The sequence below is a fragment of the Marmota flaviventris genome, chromosome 5, assembly GCF_047511675.1.
Source record: "Marmota flaviventris isolate mMarFla1 chromosome 5, mMarFla1.hap1, whole genome shotgun sequence".
Taxonomy (NCBI): domain Eukaryota; kingdom Metazoa; phylum Chordata; class Mammalia; order Rodentia; family Sciuridae; genus Marmota; species Marmota flaviventris.
Window position 1 is genome coordinate 153651170 of NC_092502.1, and position 17207 is coordinate 153668376.

Below are 17207 nucleotides of genomic sequence, written 5' to 3' on the forward strand. Positions count from 1 at the left end.
CCTAGGTCATCAAATACAGGATGATCCAGCAAGCAACTGTGCCAATATTGACAACAAAGGTAAGGAAGAAGAGAGGGAAAGAATAGGAGGCATAAAATGTTGACAATACATTTTTTTACTCAGAAACTGTCAAAATTAAAACCCAGCAAATTGCTAAAATTAAAACAAGGGAATGGCTTTACAGCATGATTTTCAAAACCTGATAACTGCAAGGGGCATACTGGGGTTAGCAGTCTGGAGAGGATGAGTAAGCTAGACTTATCAGGTTTTCTTTTTGACATTTTATTTTTAGGGTTCTACAACTGGGATGGACAAAACAAGATTAAGAAAGAACTCAGGGAAAAAACGATTCACATGCCTAGTCACTAAATGTGCAGGGGGCTCCAAAGAGGAGACTCACGGCTCTCAGCTGATTCCCACTCTTTGATAACCATGCCCACACTCAACTACAATGATCCTATGAACATGATTGGCATGTTGGAAAACTAAATGGACAACCACCCAATCTTATTTTAAACAGAAACCTCTGTGAAAAAATACCTCCCAGTAGCCTATTATTCCCTTGATGCTGTAAAAAGGCAGATTGCATGGAACTTTGGATTGTTCTCTCAGAGGCTCTTATCAATACATTAAGAAATTTAAAAATTAAAGGCAGCAATTACTAAAGCATCATTAAAATGCACTGAACATATTTATATATTCATATGGGCATTAGAAACTCATATTTTGGCCTAGTGCTTATTCTACATGGATTTGCTTATCATACTCTTGGGCACCAGCAGGCTGACTGTACCTGGGAAAGTTCCAGGCTGCCTCAGCTCCTGAAATGGAACTGTGTGGAGCGGCTACTGAAAGGGCCCCTGCCCCTGGCACAGATGTCCTGGGTTGGCCCATTACCTTGTCATCCTGCGAGTCCGGCTGAAGGAGGCTGTGCTGCTGGATAGCCATGGGTGGGGGGAGTGGCACAGCATCGGCCCCCTCCTCCCCTTCTTCTTCTCCACAGCTTTGCATGCCTGACGAAGAGGATTTAGAGAGCGTGCCGCTGCTGAGGCCCTCATTCCGGCCTCTCTGAAATCAAACCAATATTTGCTTGTTACATTCTAAACTGTGACTTCCAGTGTTCAGATGCTGGGACCTGCGTGGTGAACTGGAAGAGCACAGTGAGGACAGAAAGTGGGGTGGCAGAAATCAGGAACAGGCTCTTTCTGACTTTAATTTGTATTCCTTTGCTGCAATCTATTATTTTGTTTGCTGATTAGGATGACAGAAGAGCCACACCCATGTTATCTGAAGGGATTGCCAGCATATCTTTTTAGGCTCAAAACTCACCCCAACTCCAAGAAGCCAAATAAATAAAAAAATGAAAGTCTAAACCACAACTCTCATGTTGATTGAATTTTTTTGGCCCAGGTTTTTTCATTTTTGGTAACTTGTTAGAATAAAATTCACAGAAATAATAAGGGCATAAGAAATATAATCCAAGGTGCTTTTTAAGAATATGAATCACATTTCCTTCTATTCTTGCTTATAAAAAACATTCCATTTTAGCTCTACTATGAGGACACAGATTTATAAAACAAGATATATAAATACATAATGACCCACCTACTCCAGTAAAAACCAGTGGCAAAAATACACCCAGGAAAAAAACAGCAGTAATGGCAGAGAACACATGTTTGCCAATCAATGAAATATACAACTCTGAGTCTATTTCTTTCTGCCTTTTCTTTTTTTTTAAGCCTGTGTGAAATTTGGGGAAGGTCAAGTTAACAACTTTGTGGGAGCCTTACTGTCATATCCAGCACTGAAGACTATCTCAGGGATTGTGAACAAATTGTTTCTTTTTTTAAATAAATAAATAAATATATGTTTATATTTTAGTTGTAGATGGACACAATACCTTTATTTCATTTACTTATTTTTAAGTGGTGTTGAGGATTGAACCCAGGGGCTCTCACATGCTAGGCAAGTGCTCTGTCACTGAGCTACAGCCCCAGCATGAAGGAATTGTTTCTTTCCATGTAATTTAAAGGTCCCTGGACAAAACAAAAACAGTCCTATCTGACCTACACCCTCTTACATTTGGTGACATGGGAATAATGCAGTGTTTACTACTCAGTCAGCAAAGGAAACTGACTGGATATTTTCAACTCAGGACAAGATGTAAGGTACAAATAATAACTGGACGATGCTGACACTCCACAAGCCCTTACAGATCTAAAATTAGAGCTTTCCTTACAAAAAGCTGCAAGGGTGTTTAGTGCTTAACCTCAGGGACTGCTGACATCCTCTGTAGACACTGTGGGGGGACTGAGTGAGGAGAAGGCTGAGGTCCCACAGGACCCCTGCCTAAAGGCATGGACCTTGGCGGCTGACGGCCTTGAGGGTTTCTTTCTCAGAAGCCATGTGTGGTCTGACTATGCTTACAGGCAGTAGCTGTTCAGTCATCTTTCAAGCTGTCCCCTAGAGTCTGATGGTCCACTAAACAGAGACACTAGTAGGGATATGTGATGCTGGTGATTTCTAATTAAACCAAACAGTCTATTCACAAGACAAGCAAATACAATTTAAGAGAGACTGTATGAAGGTTTCTAGCCTCCCACAATTTGTGGCCACTACACACACCTACCTCTTCAGCAGTCTCGTCCTGAGGAGTGGCTGCACTGTCATCTGAGTCCTTCTGCGAGCCAGCGTCTGTACTCTTGCGGACCTCCCTGCTCTTTTTGTGCTTGTGGGCGAGCTTCTTCACGTGCCCATCAGCCTTGCCACTGCTCAGCCGCCGCACTGGACTGGTAAGCCACTTGCGCAAGGTGTTGCCTGGCCGCTTGGGACCCGGAGAGCTCTGGGCCCCGATCATGTGGGGCTGAAGGGAAGCTACAGAGGCAGGTGGACTGGCATCGTTACTGGAGACAGAGAGGGAGTCTGATGGGATGAGAGAATGAGAAGGAGTTTTACTGAACATGGCACAAATCCCCTTGGGGCTGAAGTCTGTGCCATTCAGCTCACATGCTTTTGTCCCCCTAGCTGCACAGAGCTCAGGTGGACTGTTGGGAGCTAACTACTGGCTTTACCTCCAGGGTAAACTAAGACTAGAGGGCTGAATGTTCCCACTCACATTTATCAAACTTGAGTTTTGCTAGAAATGATTTTTTGCAGGTTGCTTTGCCCCCTCTAAAAATAATACAAATCACTAATCCTGAAGATGAGTATCATTAGTGCACAGATTTAAATGTCATTAATTGCAGGGCCTGGTGACACATGCCTGTAATCCCAGGAACTTGGGAGGTAAAGGCGGGAGGATTTCAAGTTTGAGAACAGCCTTGGCAGCTTAGTGAGACTCTGTCTCAAAATAAAGAAAATTAAAAGGTCTGGGGATGTGGCTCAGCAGTAGAGTGCTGTTGGTCTCAACAACAACAAGAAAAATCAATTGGGTAAAATATCACATACACTGCTGGGCAGACTTTAAGAAGGATTTTCATCTATTTTCTTGATTAACAAAATCCAAGAAAAAAGATACAAAAAAAATTTTAAAAAAGTTTTTAGCTACATAATTACTAACTTACTAACTGTAAACTCATTCTGTCAAAGAAATGTAATACTTGGTCTTACTGCCAGTGAATAAAAGTATATACATATATGATTACAGTATATCATATGATTATAGAGTTTTGCTCTGGTCAGACTGACAAGCAGCACACATCTAAATAGGCCTGTGTTGAGGTTAAATTTGGTGACTATGGCAAAGAAACAGCAGGTCAGTTTCCTAAAGAGCCAGCCCAGGGCCTCTGGCTCAGAGACAGACCACACCGGTGGGTGTCTTCACCAGCTGCCTCCACAAAAGTTATCTCATGTGTTTGGGTGAATACTGGCAAATATCAACAAAACAGCAACACATCTGAAAGTTGAATGGAGGAAGGAGAAGCCCCCTCGGCTAACCAAAACTCTATAGAAAATATATCCAAGTTAAGCTTTTCACTGGAACTAAAAAATTAAACATAGCCAACTTTGGGTTGATGAGTTTTCAAATCGAAAAAAAAAGATTTGGGTAACAGCAGACATTCAGCGAGTCCATGAAGTTAGGCATTACTTTTCAACTTGAAAACCAGGGACAGTGAACACCTTGCAGCCTCTTCCTGAGCAACAGTGATGTGGAATAAAATGCTTCACTTCAGGAAATGGAATGGTAAGCATGGCCATAGCTCACTGTGTTTGTTATTTTCCTAAATCTTTTGAAGTCTTAAAAGCATATTAAAGCTAATCTTTGAAAATATTCTTTTATACATACACCTATATTAGCCGTCTTCACCTCTGAGGTAGAGACCATTACTTGCTGTAGTTAAAAGCAAGAGAACTAATCCCTGCCAACACTGCGATTACATGTAGAGTCAAGAGCGCTTCCCACTAAGAACCCCAGACACTTGCCTAGACAGCCAATGCCTGTCTAATTGCTGTCCTGTTCTACCCTGGCCCAAGACACAGGCTGGTATAGGTTATAATCTTCCATAAACAGGTGATGTATTTGAAGCAAAATCACTCATTCTTAAAAAGCTAGATTTTTCTTCAAGGCAGATTTTGTTTCAAAACTAATCAATATCTGTTAAGAAGTAATAATATTCTCCCCTGCCTATGCACATGCGCGCGCGCGCGCGCACACACACACACACACACACACACACACGATGTGTGTATTTTTCATGCATATTTAACATTTTTAATGACAGTTATTAAAACATTTCCACATTAGACCATTTTCCTTTGGTAGGGTCTGGAAAGGCAGGAGGGATAATACCATGAAGCCAAACCTTCCTCAGCACCTGCTCAGGTATTTACTTAGAACAAAGGGCAAAGGAGGCCAACACAGCCCCCAGCTCAGGGCTCTAGGTGTAGTGACAACAGGAAGGACAAAGAAAGGGGGGTTTCTGGAAAAGCCACATGCCAGAAGATACATTATTCAACGAACATTTTTTAAAGCACTGACACTGTGCTGACCTGGGGTAGATAACAGATTTCAGAACCGAGGCCTTAGCTTGGCCTTGGTTGGAGTTTCTTTAGCTAAGGACCCTGCCGCATAGTGTTTTCTGGATCGTGTAATTATTAAGTGCTCTAGGCCAGTTGCAAACCCCATCAATACCAGGAGGAGGAATCAAGGAAGGCCCCGTGGGGGAGGGGCATCTGACAAAGCTGGGCCAGAGGCACTCAGTGAGGTCAGACAGTAAGTTCTACAAGGGCAGCGTCCTCGTCTGTCCTGTTACCTGGTGTCTACCCAGGGACTCACACAATGCCTGGCACATCGTGTAGTGACAACAGGAAGGACAAAGAAAGGGGGGTTTCTGGAAAACCCACATGCCAGAAGATACGTTGTGCAGGAGTCACCAGCCTGCACAAACAGTGAGCTGGTCCATGGCTCATATCTTCAGGACAGTAACTTCTTTGACAGGTACCCTCTAAGCTGAACAACTGCACAAGACAAACTATGAAGGTGACACACAGGCAGAGGCTGGGAGACATCCTAGATGGGCTGAAACAGATGAGGAGGAATCCCCACTGTGCCTGAGATGAACTGGGGGAGGGACAAAAAAAGACCAAGGCCCACTTTAATAAAATTAAGTCAAAGGTGGGTCTTCATGTTCAGAAGGAGAATTCTTGCTTATCAGAAATAATGAAGAATCCACCTAACCCAGAAAATCAAGTTCACAGATTCTTTTGAGCCTAAACATGAAAATTTGGCGGGCTTGGCATGGGAGTAATACTGCACGTATTATGAACCCCAAGTAAAAAGAAGATGCCTACCAGGAATTCTGACCAGACCGCTTTGTCCACCTGGGTTTGCAGGGTTACAAAGAAGTGAGAGAGAGGTTTTGGAAGAGAGTGTGTGGTTAGGCAGGGATGCAGACGTCTCTACTCCCCAGCGGGTCCTGTGGGCCTCTGCACCATGCCGGGATCAACTGCAATCAATTAATAATGCTGTGTGGAACCCAGATGGGTTTACAAGGATCATTCTCAGGGCATTTTTGCCTTGCCTGGGAAAGTGGCTGGTTCAAAACCAGAAAGAAATTAGATACATCATTTCCCAGTGTCTCTGTTGGGCTCAGCTGCACAGGCTTGATTCTTTGCTCCTTGGGCAGCAGGTTCCTGCTTTCCTGGCTGTGGCCTAAACAGTCCATCCTATAGCCAGTGGACCAACACTGTCCAACTCATCAGTGCCACAGATGGATGCAATGGGGCGAACACCACTGGGTGAGGGGAATAAACAGCCCTCTCTTTACCAAGTCTTGCCAAAATGACACCATTTCATTTCACTGGTATGCACAGGGTTTAGAAAAATGCTGGCAGTGCTAGCAGCCATTATGATCAAAGAAATTTTGTTACTTTTCAAATTTCACTTTGAAAACCATTTTGTTACAGAAGTCTGAAAATGTCTTCACTTCTCTCTAAGATTAGCAGATATTCTCTGTAACCCTGATATATTAGTCATCATTTTGGTGATCAGTAATGGGAAAAAAAAAAAAAAACCCTCCAAAATAACTGTAAATAGACAAATGACAACTGCTCTCTCTATAACAATAATGTTCAATTCTTTGTCCTTCTGGATACTGGTAAACCAATAAATTGTTTTTCTTTTCATTATAGAAATTCCTTTTGCCTAAATCAGTGGACTATAACAGCCTAAGTATCTGCTCTTCACTGGCATAAATATTAAGCTTAAAGGCTTAACAATTATTTAAACAAAAGAATCATTAATAGAATGAAAAAAGTATCTGCTATTAATTTTAGTTACTTGAAGAACAGACTTTGCCCACCAGATCAACTTCACTATTGCAAATTTTGAATTAAATCACATGCCCTAATGATATCTCTAGTGGATATAAAAGTCTCCAATGTTACTGGACACAAGAAGCATAAATCTCACAAAAACCCTAGAGTTTTAAGTTCTCAGTCTCCTTGAAAATGTCTTAAGTTACTGATTGCACACAGTTGTCTTTCTCAGAAGAGGTTCCAATGCTGTGTGTATGGGGGCCCAAGTGTCCGCTGCCTGGTAAACACTGAGGCGTGTACTCCCTTCCTCCTATCTGCTCAAGATCCAATTGTGGACAGGCAGGTCAAGAGTGATCCTCAGGAGAAGAATCCTATGATCAGAACCTTATATTACCAGCTTGTGACACTTTTTGTCTAGCTGAGTAACTGTCAGGATGGGAGGTGGACCAAGAACAGACTCCAGGCTTGTGTGTGTGGGTGCCATGTCTGGTCTGTTTAACAGCTACATGCTCAGCTGCCAGCAGACTGCCTTGCATACCCCTGATGACAAATGGGGGGAGGGACGGACAAATGAATCAGCTACAGGCTGTTTGACGGTTTCTCTTTATCCAGCCCAAGCATACCATCTTGACAATGTCAGTCGATCACTCTGAACAATGATGTCCTGAGTTAGTGGTATATCCTGATCAGTTTTGTGATGAACTATAAAAGGCACCTAATTTTAATCCAGTTCCTGAGTTTGTGAGTTATTGACTTCTCAGATGACAATCAGAGCAGACCAAGGCTACCCTCCAGGGCCTGGCGCTCACCCTTGCATGCTTTGTAATGCTCTCTCACACGGCAGAGCCCAGGCTAGGCGCACATCAACAGTACCCATCAGGGAGGCGTTGTGCAGGGGCAGAGGAGTCACCATGGGAGACTCATCCATTTGTTCATTTCCCACTCTTATTTGCTTGACTTTGGCCTTCCCATCAAGGTCAACCTCTGCAGGAGAAAGTCAACGCTCAAATTCTGCTTTCCTACCCATCATGAGCTTTCTTGTCTGCAGAGAAGGCCTTCAGCCCATGCCACACATGGTTTGAGAGTGGGCTTTTGAACCCATGGACTCAGCATCCAAAGGAGAATGAGGGCTGTCACAAAGGACCCTGTGCTCTGCAGGGGGCCTGCGTCTGAGCCAGGCTCTTGTAATGGACAGCTGTGAACCCAGCTGATGCCGTGGCACTCCTGTTTTCCCACCTCATGAGGTTGTAACTGGACTACAGGAAACAACGGGAATGGACTGGCTTTATTATAAGTGGTAATGTGTTATTTACAAATGAGGGATGGCTGAGGTGCCCAACCTTGCTGGTGATTGTGTAGAACCTGGGAACACTGCCTGTATATAAATCAAAGTTCCCTGACTATAGGAATCAGGTTTGTAATCACAGGCCTGGCATGGTGTCTGGGAAATACTAAAAATGGATGAATGAAACAACTTAAATTACTTCATTTCATTTTAAAGATAATTCGTCCCATATTAAGAGAACAAAGCAGACTTCAGCATAAAGAGATACTATCTGCCTAAAAAATGGTCAGGTGTACACTGAAAAAATCATGGAGCCCCAGGAGAGCTAATTAATTAAAGTTTTTCTCTTCTGATATTCAGAGGAAAAATCCTCACATGGACAGCTTCTTTACTGAAGTCAGAGTTCATGCAAAGTCCATGCCAGATTTTCTTCTTTTAAAAAAAGGAAAAAAGCTAAAGAAATGGGGAGAAGCAGAGTGCTGACCCCAAGCCCCACACAGGAAAGGATTTCGCCATGTGAACACACACAGTGCCAGAACTATTGGGAGAAGAGAAATCTCTTTCTACTCCCAGTCTGTAAGTCTGGACATCTGTGATTAATAAAAGCACTTATTTTTTTTTTTAAATTTAAGAAGAAAAAAGAAAAAAGGACCATATCCTGCTAGTTGCAGGCTAAGGAGGATCACGTTTCATTTAACCCTTTCATTTTCACAATGGTAGATAGTCCTAAAGATGCCCCAAAATGTTCTAGAGTAATCTGTGTGGCTAAGTGCACTGTTAAACAGTTAAAGACTCCAGCCCTTGAATTTGAAAATGTTTCACCCAAATCTGCATTTCTTTGGTTTCACTGTCTTGATAGCACACATGCTCTAGGAGGGTAGAGACTTGTGCAGCTTTGCTCATACAGTGTATCTGGGATTGAGGCCTGACTGGTATACGCAGGAATTCTACAAATACTTGCTAAGGGCACTTCACAGATGAACAGCAGGCAAGCCCTGGGGTTCCAGTCCCACCCTGGACCTGCTGCATACAGGTATCTTGAAAGTCAATGGCCTTCTTTTGCTTTAGTTTCTTCATGTGTACAATGATAGTGATTCCCTGGCTTAATCAGGAGGCTGGGGAGCAGGGAAGGCATGAAATAGTCTTTGGTAAACCTATAGTCTAATGCAGATATGAAATAATACTTTTTTTTTTTCATAAAAAAGTTTTAACCAGCAAGGAAGAGTGAGACAAGGAAGAATGGTAGGAAGATCCCTAAGGAATACTAGTACCCACCAGTCCAGAGTGGAAGGCAAGAACAGCTGGGACTCAACGGCCTGAATCTTTGTATGGCTGGTGTTAGAAGCTTCACTGGGGTCCTGTGCATCTGCTATGACAGGCATCCCTCACTCACGGGATGTCAGGCAGGAGCACACACACAGGACTGGTGCTGACAGTCGCATGGTGTCTGATGAGGCAGTGCCAGCACACAGACATATGCCTTTTGACACTGGGAGACTTTCCAGTAAACACGTGTCTCACTTTTCAAGTTCTCCTCCACACAGTTCCCCCAAATTATGTTAGTGAGTCTTCAAGTTATTCCCATCTTTGTGTCCATTTTGAGTGTTCAAATATATGTGCCAAATGAACAATGCAAATGATGTCTTGATAAAAACTCCAGCCAAGATAAGCATGACTCAGAGGCAAATTCCCAAAGCAAAGGGCTAAATTTCCAATTCTAGATGCAAGACCAAAAGAAATGTTTAGCAGTTACTGCTCTATGTGCTCAAGAAAGATAATTCATGTACACTTTGGGTCAGCTGCTTCTGGAGCCTAAAAATGATTATATCAGAGTATCTGAGAACAGGCTGGGTAGAGTTTCATCAGGTGTAGCTGTTCAGCAGCAGTTTCTCAAACCTCTGTCTTACCAAGAATTCAATTAAGCAAATCCAGTTTTCATTCAGGAAGTTGTTCTTCCATACCAGGGAGGTAGTAATGTATACAGGGAAACTAGGCTGGAAATTACTTAGGAAGAGAAGAACAAATAAGTTGTTAGCTTGTGACTGAATAGAGCAAAATTTCTGAGTAAAGGGCTGTCATCTCTCTACTTTTCAAACTGGATTTTAATTCCTGTTTTTGGAATCAAGAAACTTTTTTTTTTTTCCCCAATAAAAAAAGAATGGGCACTATAGGAATTTTTGCAGATCATGTTAAAAAGTGATATAATCGGTAAGTCAGTCTTCCAGATGCATCTTTCAGGGAGGATGTCTTGTCTTCATTTTACATAATGATTATAGCTGTCTCAGACCATGAATATTAATTTATGATTATGAGGGAAACAGTAATGAAGAAGAAACTGACTTGGTCAGTAATGCCGTTATACTTCTGGTAGTTCAGAAAATAGAAGCAAGTATTTTTATGATATTTCTCCAAAGTAAAATCTATGCTCTATTTGTGAGTAAGGATCTGAAAACTTCGATTGTCCTCTATTTTCCTGAGCCCTTACATCTCACTCCTTCTCTGTGAACACTATGAAGTCTTAATTTGTCCCCCAGCAGTGAGGGTCCATCAGGTTAGAGATGGCAGACACAGACAGACCCTGAGTGCCCAATGAGTCCCTTGCCTCTTTGTACACTCCCAGGTTCCTGGGCTTTAGTCTGGGCTGCAAGTGTCATACTGTTTTTCTGTCAGCACAGGAAATAATCTCTCAAAATGCCCAAAGCTGTGCAGAGGCACTGAGCACAAGTCTGGGGAACAGTAATAACTAAAAGTGTGGCAAGAAAAGTTTTTAAAAGCAAATTTTACATATTTCAGTTTAGATGGGAGTGGGACCTTAATGCAAAAAAAAAAAAAAAAAAAAGTATCCACTTTCCAATGTGAAGCAAAAACAGAAAACACAGAGGAAAAAGGCAAATTCCCAAAGTTTTTTAAAAATAATCCTTAGATTCAACCAGAGGCCCAGCACAGCATCGCCAGACTTATGCTATAATGAAGAACACATGGTCTCTGTTGCCTGAGAAAATGCGCATAAATGACCAACACATTCACTGTTCCCTGGGTAGCCCCCTCCCACACAGTCACATGGGAGGGGTCACCAGCAGCCACCCCAGGGGTGGTCCTGAATGCCAGAACCCAACATAGTCAACGGCATCAATGAAAACTAACTCAGTGGAAAACAACTGCTCTGTCTAAAAGACTAAAAGCAAGAATGCATAAGAACACAGGCAGGCACACTCATCACAGTGTGCACTCTGGTCTTACTAAACCAAGTCACATCCACATCGAACACCAGGAGTGCTAGAGATCCAAGGTGCCTCGTGTCCACCGACCCAACAATGTGCAATGGAAGGCACATGCATATGTGCTCTGCGGACTCTTACGGACCTCCAAATGTGTCCTTTCTGAAAACACTTAAAACATATAAGCACTGGAATAGTCTGCTATGGCAACAAATGCAACGCTGTAAGGGGGATGTTAACTATCAGCATTTCTAGTCAGGAGACCATTTCATTTTTCAGGTCTTTATTTTTTACCACCAAAATTTCCAATAAAGAAACATGAGGAAATTAAATAAAAATTAAGCAGATGGCATAATCCTCTGTTTGGCAAGTCATATGAACAGGATCTCACATATTGCCAAAGCCAAAATTTAAAAACACCTCAGAATCTGATGAATGCATGGATCGGAAATCCCCAGGTACCAGAGGATCTGCAGTCAGTACACAGCTTAGGACCAGGCTGTTGGCTTCCAGGGAATGATGAGCTTGAGAAGGCAGCTGCAGTGACAAGAGGCCAAAACAAACATCAGAGTCTAAGGGAAGCATCTGTGCCTCCTCCAGACTCTTGGGCTCCTATGTCCACTGGCCCCTGGCAGAGATGGAAGGCTGACATGATGCCTTCCTCATAGGGCTGGTAAAGCATCTGTCCTGCTGCCACTCTCAGAGCTCCTTCCAAAGGTGGGACAGGGTGACCCATGGGCTCATGGTTTGCCTGGCAGATATCCAAACATTGTTCAAAATCACACTGTTCTAAGAATAACCAACTTGTAAAAAGTTTTCTTCTTTTTAAATCCTACTTTTATATCGGCCTCATTTTTTAATGCAATCCTTTCCTACTCTGGACAAATATATATATATATATGGTGGAGGATGAACAGCAGGCCTTTGTTGCAACCAAGAATCTGAGTTATCACAAAGGGAAAAAAATCCAAGGAACTATCTTGCCAGCAATCAATGGGAAGGGGTCTGGACTCTTTCCTAACTTTTATGCAAGGACAAAAAGCAGACAATTCAAGATAGCCTTGTTGGATGAGTGAAAGAAAGATGCTCCTTTTCACCATTTTCCCCCTATAAAAATGAGACCAGAAAGAGACAAATCCTGCACACTGAAGTAATTTCTAACAACTTCTGCCAGCCCGCTCAACCTGGTCCACACTCCTCTGTGCAATCTGCATGGTCATTAGCACTGGGGCGGTGAACTGGGAGGATGAAAAGTGTCTCTGAAACAGCAGGTGAGCCCCTTTGGCCACTCGGAAAACCCAGGGGCTCTACTTCTGACACTGCAATCAGGCTGGCTTCACTGAAAGCAGAGGCCTGTGATGGCACCATGCCTGGGCTGCTCTGCCGGGGTTGGGGCAAGAGCCTTTCTGGGGAGGCTCTGCAGGCGAGGTCACTATGTGGAATGAACCCCATGTCCACCCAGGCACTGCCACACAGGCAGTGAGTGACATCCTCCAGTGCAACATCCTGCAGCACCAAGTCTGTGCTCTGAAACCAGGAATGCTTCTGAATGCTCCTCTATTTATTTGGCTTTTTCTGATGTTGAGATCTTCTGTGTTCCCAAAAAGTCAAATGGCTGTTGTTTTCAGAAATTTACTTAAGATTAATATTACTTACATAATGAAGATTTTTTTTTTTTTAAAAAACTCAGTGTGTTTAACAGATTATTTAGTATTCAGTATACTGCTGACTTAGGATAATGAGGTGCTGTTATAAAATAATGGGTCCTTGATTCCCAACCTCTCTGTTTGGGAAGTTATCCCCATTGCAATGCAGTATTTATCATGAACCTGAATAGACAACCATCATTTATAAGAACAAAAAGTTAATTTCGGGGCAGGGCTGGGGGGAAGACAGGCAATCACATGGCATTCACAAATCATTCTATTCATCTGATATGTCTTTCAGAGGTCCTAACAACACTGTCAAGACCATAAATATTTCACTCATTGGCATAATAGTTCCTGACATTCAACACAAAGTGTTAGAACTGAAAGATCTAATCTAAACTGAAGGTTTACACTAGCAACTGTATTCTTCACAATGGACATTTATGCTTTCAGGTCTTTCTTGATGAAAAATGAAATCACTCAGGCTGCCTTATTAAAGAGGAAAATAACAATGTTTTGTGGGGCTATCCGTAGAGTGAAGCCAGGGACATGCAAAGACCTTCTGGTACCAAATGGTTTAAAAGAATATTGTGCAGTTAGTGGTTTAAACTATGTGATTGATTTATTTCAGGTGGTAATGGACTTCATTCATATATAAATTTATTATCATTCTTTATGAATTATGTAAGGACACACATAACCAAAACATGCTATGAGCCTTGAAAACTCATAAATGTTGTCACAGAGCCACATAACAATATACTCATTTTTATATAGCTTTAAGAAAGGAACAAAATGGCCCTGGAATGTTCTGCAACAAGCCTGCCAAGCTCTATCACTCTCCACGTTCTCCACGGGGCAGGGCAGGTTAGCTACAGTTTCAGAGTCTCTAGGGATGGAATATTAATTTAGAAAGAGTTACAGCTGTGTAGAATGAGGAAACAGATGATTATCCCAAACCACAAAGCAAATATCTAGGTACATTATATTTTAGAGTCCCTGGTTGTTTATTTCAAAAACCAAGAAACAAAAAAGCCCAAACCAATTGGGAATTCCTTTTACCATCAGATTTTAGTAATGATTTAAGAAAAGCAAAATGTTGCTCCAACTAAAGCATAATGAGCTCATGAAAAAAAAAACAGCATTAAAATGTCAATCACAGATTCCAAGAGGTAAAATGCCCAATATCACAATCTACTCCCAACACACAATGTATTAAGGGCTGCAATTCTATAACTTTATCTAGTTTGATTTTAAGACATCATGCCCCCACCTCTACCCTCTGAGTTCTGAATGGCGCTGGATTTTATTTTTTAAATCACCATTTTGTAGTTTCTTGAGGACTGCCCCCACTTTTACAGATTTCATATACTAAAACAACAACAAAAGCCAGAGGACAAAAAGAAGAGGGTTTGAACCCTGCTTTTGGAGTTTGTATCCCCCCTGGGGGCTGAGAGCTCTATCTGCATACCATGCCCTGTCTCAGGAAGAGGCAGCTTTCTAAGAATCACCCACACCTCCCGTCAATAAGCCATCCTGTGGAGAAGCTATCCATGCTCCCTGATATTACTCAAGCCCCTCCATAGCCAGGGAGAAGGGAAGGAGGGAGGGAGGCCTGGAGTTGTTCCAGGCAGAAACAAAGCAGACTTGGGAACAAAGCGGATGAAGAGAAGGCCTCAGCGAGAACCCCAATTAATGCTCAACCCTGTCCTTGGCTTTAATTAGTGCTCCATGTGATAAAGAGGCACTGCCAGGGACTGGGAGGCAAGCGAGCAGGAAGTAACAACAGCCTCTGCTTGGGGAAAGGGGTGGGAATGACTGGGGCGGGCACGGTACCCTGTCTTTCCTTTTAGTTGGAGAGAGACAAAGGGAAAAACATTCAATTTTTGTTTCATCATAATAAGCACAGCACATATCCTTCTTGTTATTAGAGTCTCTTATTCAACTTCACGTGCCTCTGGGCCCTTGGGCCACTTCTTACAATAATCCATTAGCTTTAAGACTTACAAGAGGAAAGGGAATTAGCCTCAGGGCTAATATACTTTATCTCAGAAGTTTTTCAATGGCTGTATCCTTAGACATAAGAATAACTAGTGTTTTTATGCTGATTGGTATGGGTCCGTTTTCCCTACAGTATAAACAATTAATTTCAAGAAGATGTAATGATTGAAACATTTTCCAACTGCCTGTCTAAAAAATTGGACAATGGATATAATTGAGATTAGTTCTTATTGTTAAATATTAAAAATATCAATAGAAGAAGGTATCATTTTACATAAAAAGATTTAGAAGAAAATGTGTTCAAACATTATCAGTGGTTGCCTATGGATGCTATTTTCCCTTCTGCTGCTCCACATCTGTGACTTTTCTAGTTGTTACACATAGCACATACAGTTTCAGAGAAATTAGATACCTTGAGCATGATATGCTTTGTTCATGTTTGTAATATTTTATGTGAGAACTGCAAAATGTTAACTGAAGCATCTGGGCTCTGGCTGCCAGGCCCCCACCACTATTCCTGCCAGACAGGAAGAGGAAATCAGGGCTGTCTCCCTGGATTGATTCCATGGCTCATTACTCCATACTCCCCACAGACTCGGCTGTGTTTATAGACTTGCTCACTCACCCCAGAGGCCAACTTTGAGCACCTGGAGGAAATTCTTCAAAATGAAAAGCCATAAATTTGTGTTTCCCCTGAAATACAGCTGAAGAGATATACTCAGAGAAAGTACATACCAAAGAGAGACTGTAGCTCAAGAGGAGGAAGTCTGCTCCTTGTCCAGAGAGAGGACAAAATTCCAGAACTAAGCAAGGTCATTTTGTTCAACAGCTCTCAACCTTGGAAACTTTGGGATTCTAGGAAACTTTGTGGGAAGCTTTCAGTTGATTTTTAGTATAGACTGAAGAAAGTTTTAGTATTGCAAATTTCTATATTCACTCTAAAATAAGATATAACACTAAATAAACTTTCTTAGCTTTTTGGCTAGAAACATATACACATTCAGTATGTAACTCTTTTCTATAAAAGTGAGTAAACAGATATATTTAAAAAATGCAGGGAGGGCAAATGAGGAAACTGCAGTTCTGAGTGACTAAAAAGGACTTATCCAAGGTCACATGGGAGGGGGTGAGTATTGACAAAAACACTGGTGTTCCAGTTTCCACAGTATATACTATTCCCACTATGTAATATTACACATCCTATCTTAAATAAAGGGTGGGGGGAGATTTGAGACAGAATATAGTTTGCATAGTAACTTGCCAGAAACAGTTTTCATAGCTGAAACAACGTAATACCATAAGAAGTTCTTCTATGGTTTTTGTTTGTTCACAAGAAAGTAAATATCCTATGCATAGGCATCATTAATTTGAACAAGGCAGTGCTATTAAGGTACCTGGATACCTTCACAGAACAGGTTCATATTATATGTTTCAGCAAAGAAATTTCATGATCTCATAATTACTCTATGTAATGTTGTGCTTTAATTTATAAAAACAGAAAATGCATTGGTGAGAATCTGTACTACCAAATCATATTACAAAAAAAAAAAAAAAAAGAACTTTAAGAGAATTCAAGAATTGTAAAGCATACAGTACACTAGTATGTGATCTGTTCACTGCTAGGGAGGGAGGGTCACTACATTAAGTATTTCTTTAGCTGCAGTCAGAGAACCTCTTCAGTACTGGAACAGAATCTACCTGACCTAGAAAAGGGTACAGTTATCTCAGAATGAGAACCAACTCAATTGTTCCATTATCTCATTATCTTATCATTCCCATGGCTCTCCCAAGGGAAACCTCCTAAAAGAAAATTTACAGGTTTTCTTGACTTTACCTTCTCTTAGCTTCTTTTTGTAACAATTGCTTAAACTCTTCTGCCTTATGGCTGTGTTGTTATTGGCAATGGCAACATCAGCAAATAAAACAGGCTTCTGTGCAGTTTGCTCCAAGCAAAACTGGTTCACTTTTGGACAGGAGAATGTCTCATAGGAAGCAGAAAAAGGTCTTTCCCTGAATCTTCCAACAGCGAAGCCTGGAATCGTTTGCAGGTGTAGGAAGCTTTGCAATCACTCTGTATGATTTGATGGGCATTACAAAATTACTCTGGGATTTATTTTTGGATACTTTCCAGAATCATTTTTCCTTTTCAAATCTGATGCATATATATCTGTCCATACCAATTTAATAAGTAGAATCAGAATGTATTAAAATATCACTCTGATAACAGTATTTGAAAATTGCCTTGGAATTACTATAGGGTTTGGAAAAGGATAGGCAGTCCCTTTCCTCAGGGTGGGG

At 41.7% G+C, this 17207-nt stretch overlaps 1 protein-coding gene across 2 annotated transcripts in view; it reads right to left on the reverse strand.

The window, feature by feature from the left end:
• Trio (trio Rho guanine nucleotide exchange factor) overlaps positions 1 to 17207 on the reverse strand; it is a 333690-nt gene that overhangs the window by 40618 nt on the left and 275865 nt on the right. For both annotated transcript variants that reach the window (XM_027950370.3, XM_071612702.1), the window contains exons 35-36: positions 2630 to 2922; positions 898 to 1068 (exon numbers count right to left, since the gene is read on the reverse strand). In XM_027950370.3, coding sequence (XP_027806171.1) covers positions 898 to 1068; positions 2630 to 2922 — 464 coding nt within the window. The remainder of the gene's footprint in view (positions 1 to 897; positions 1069 to 2629; positions 2923 to 17207) is intronic.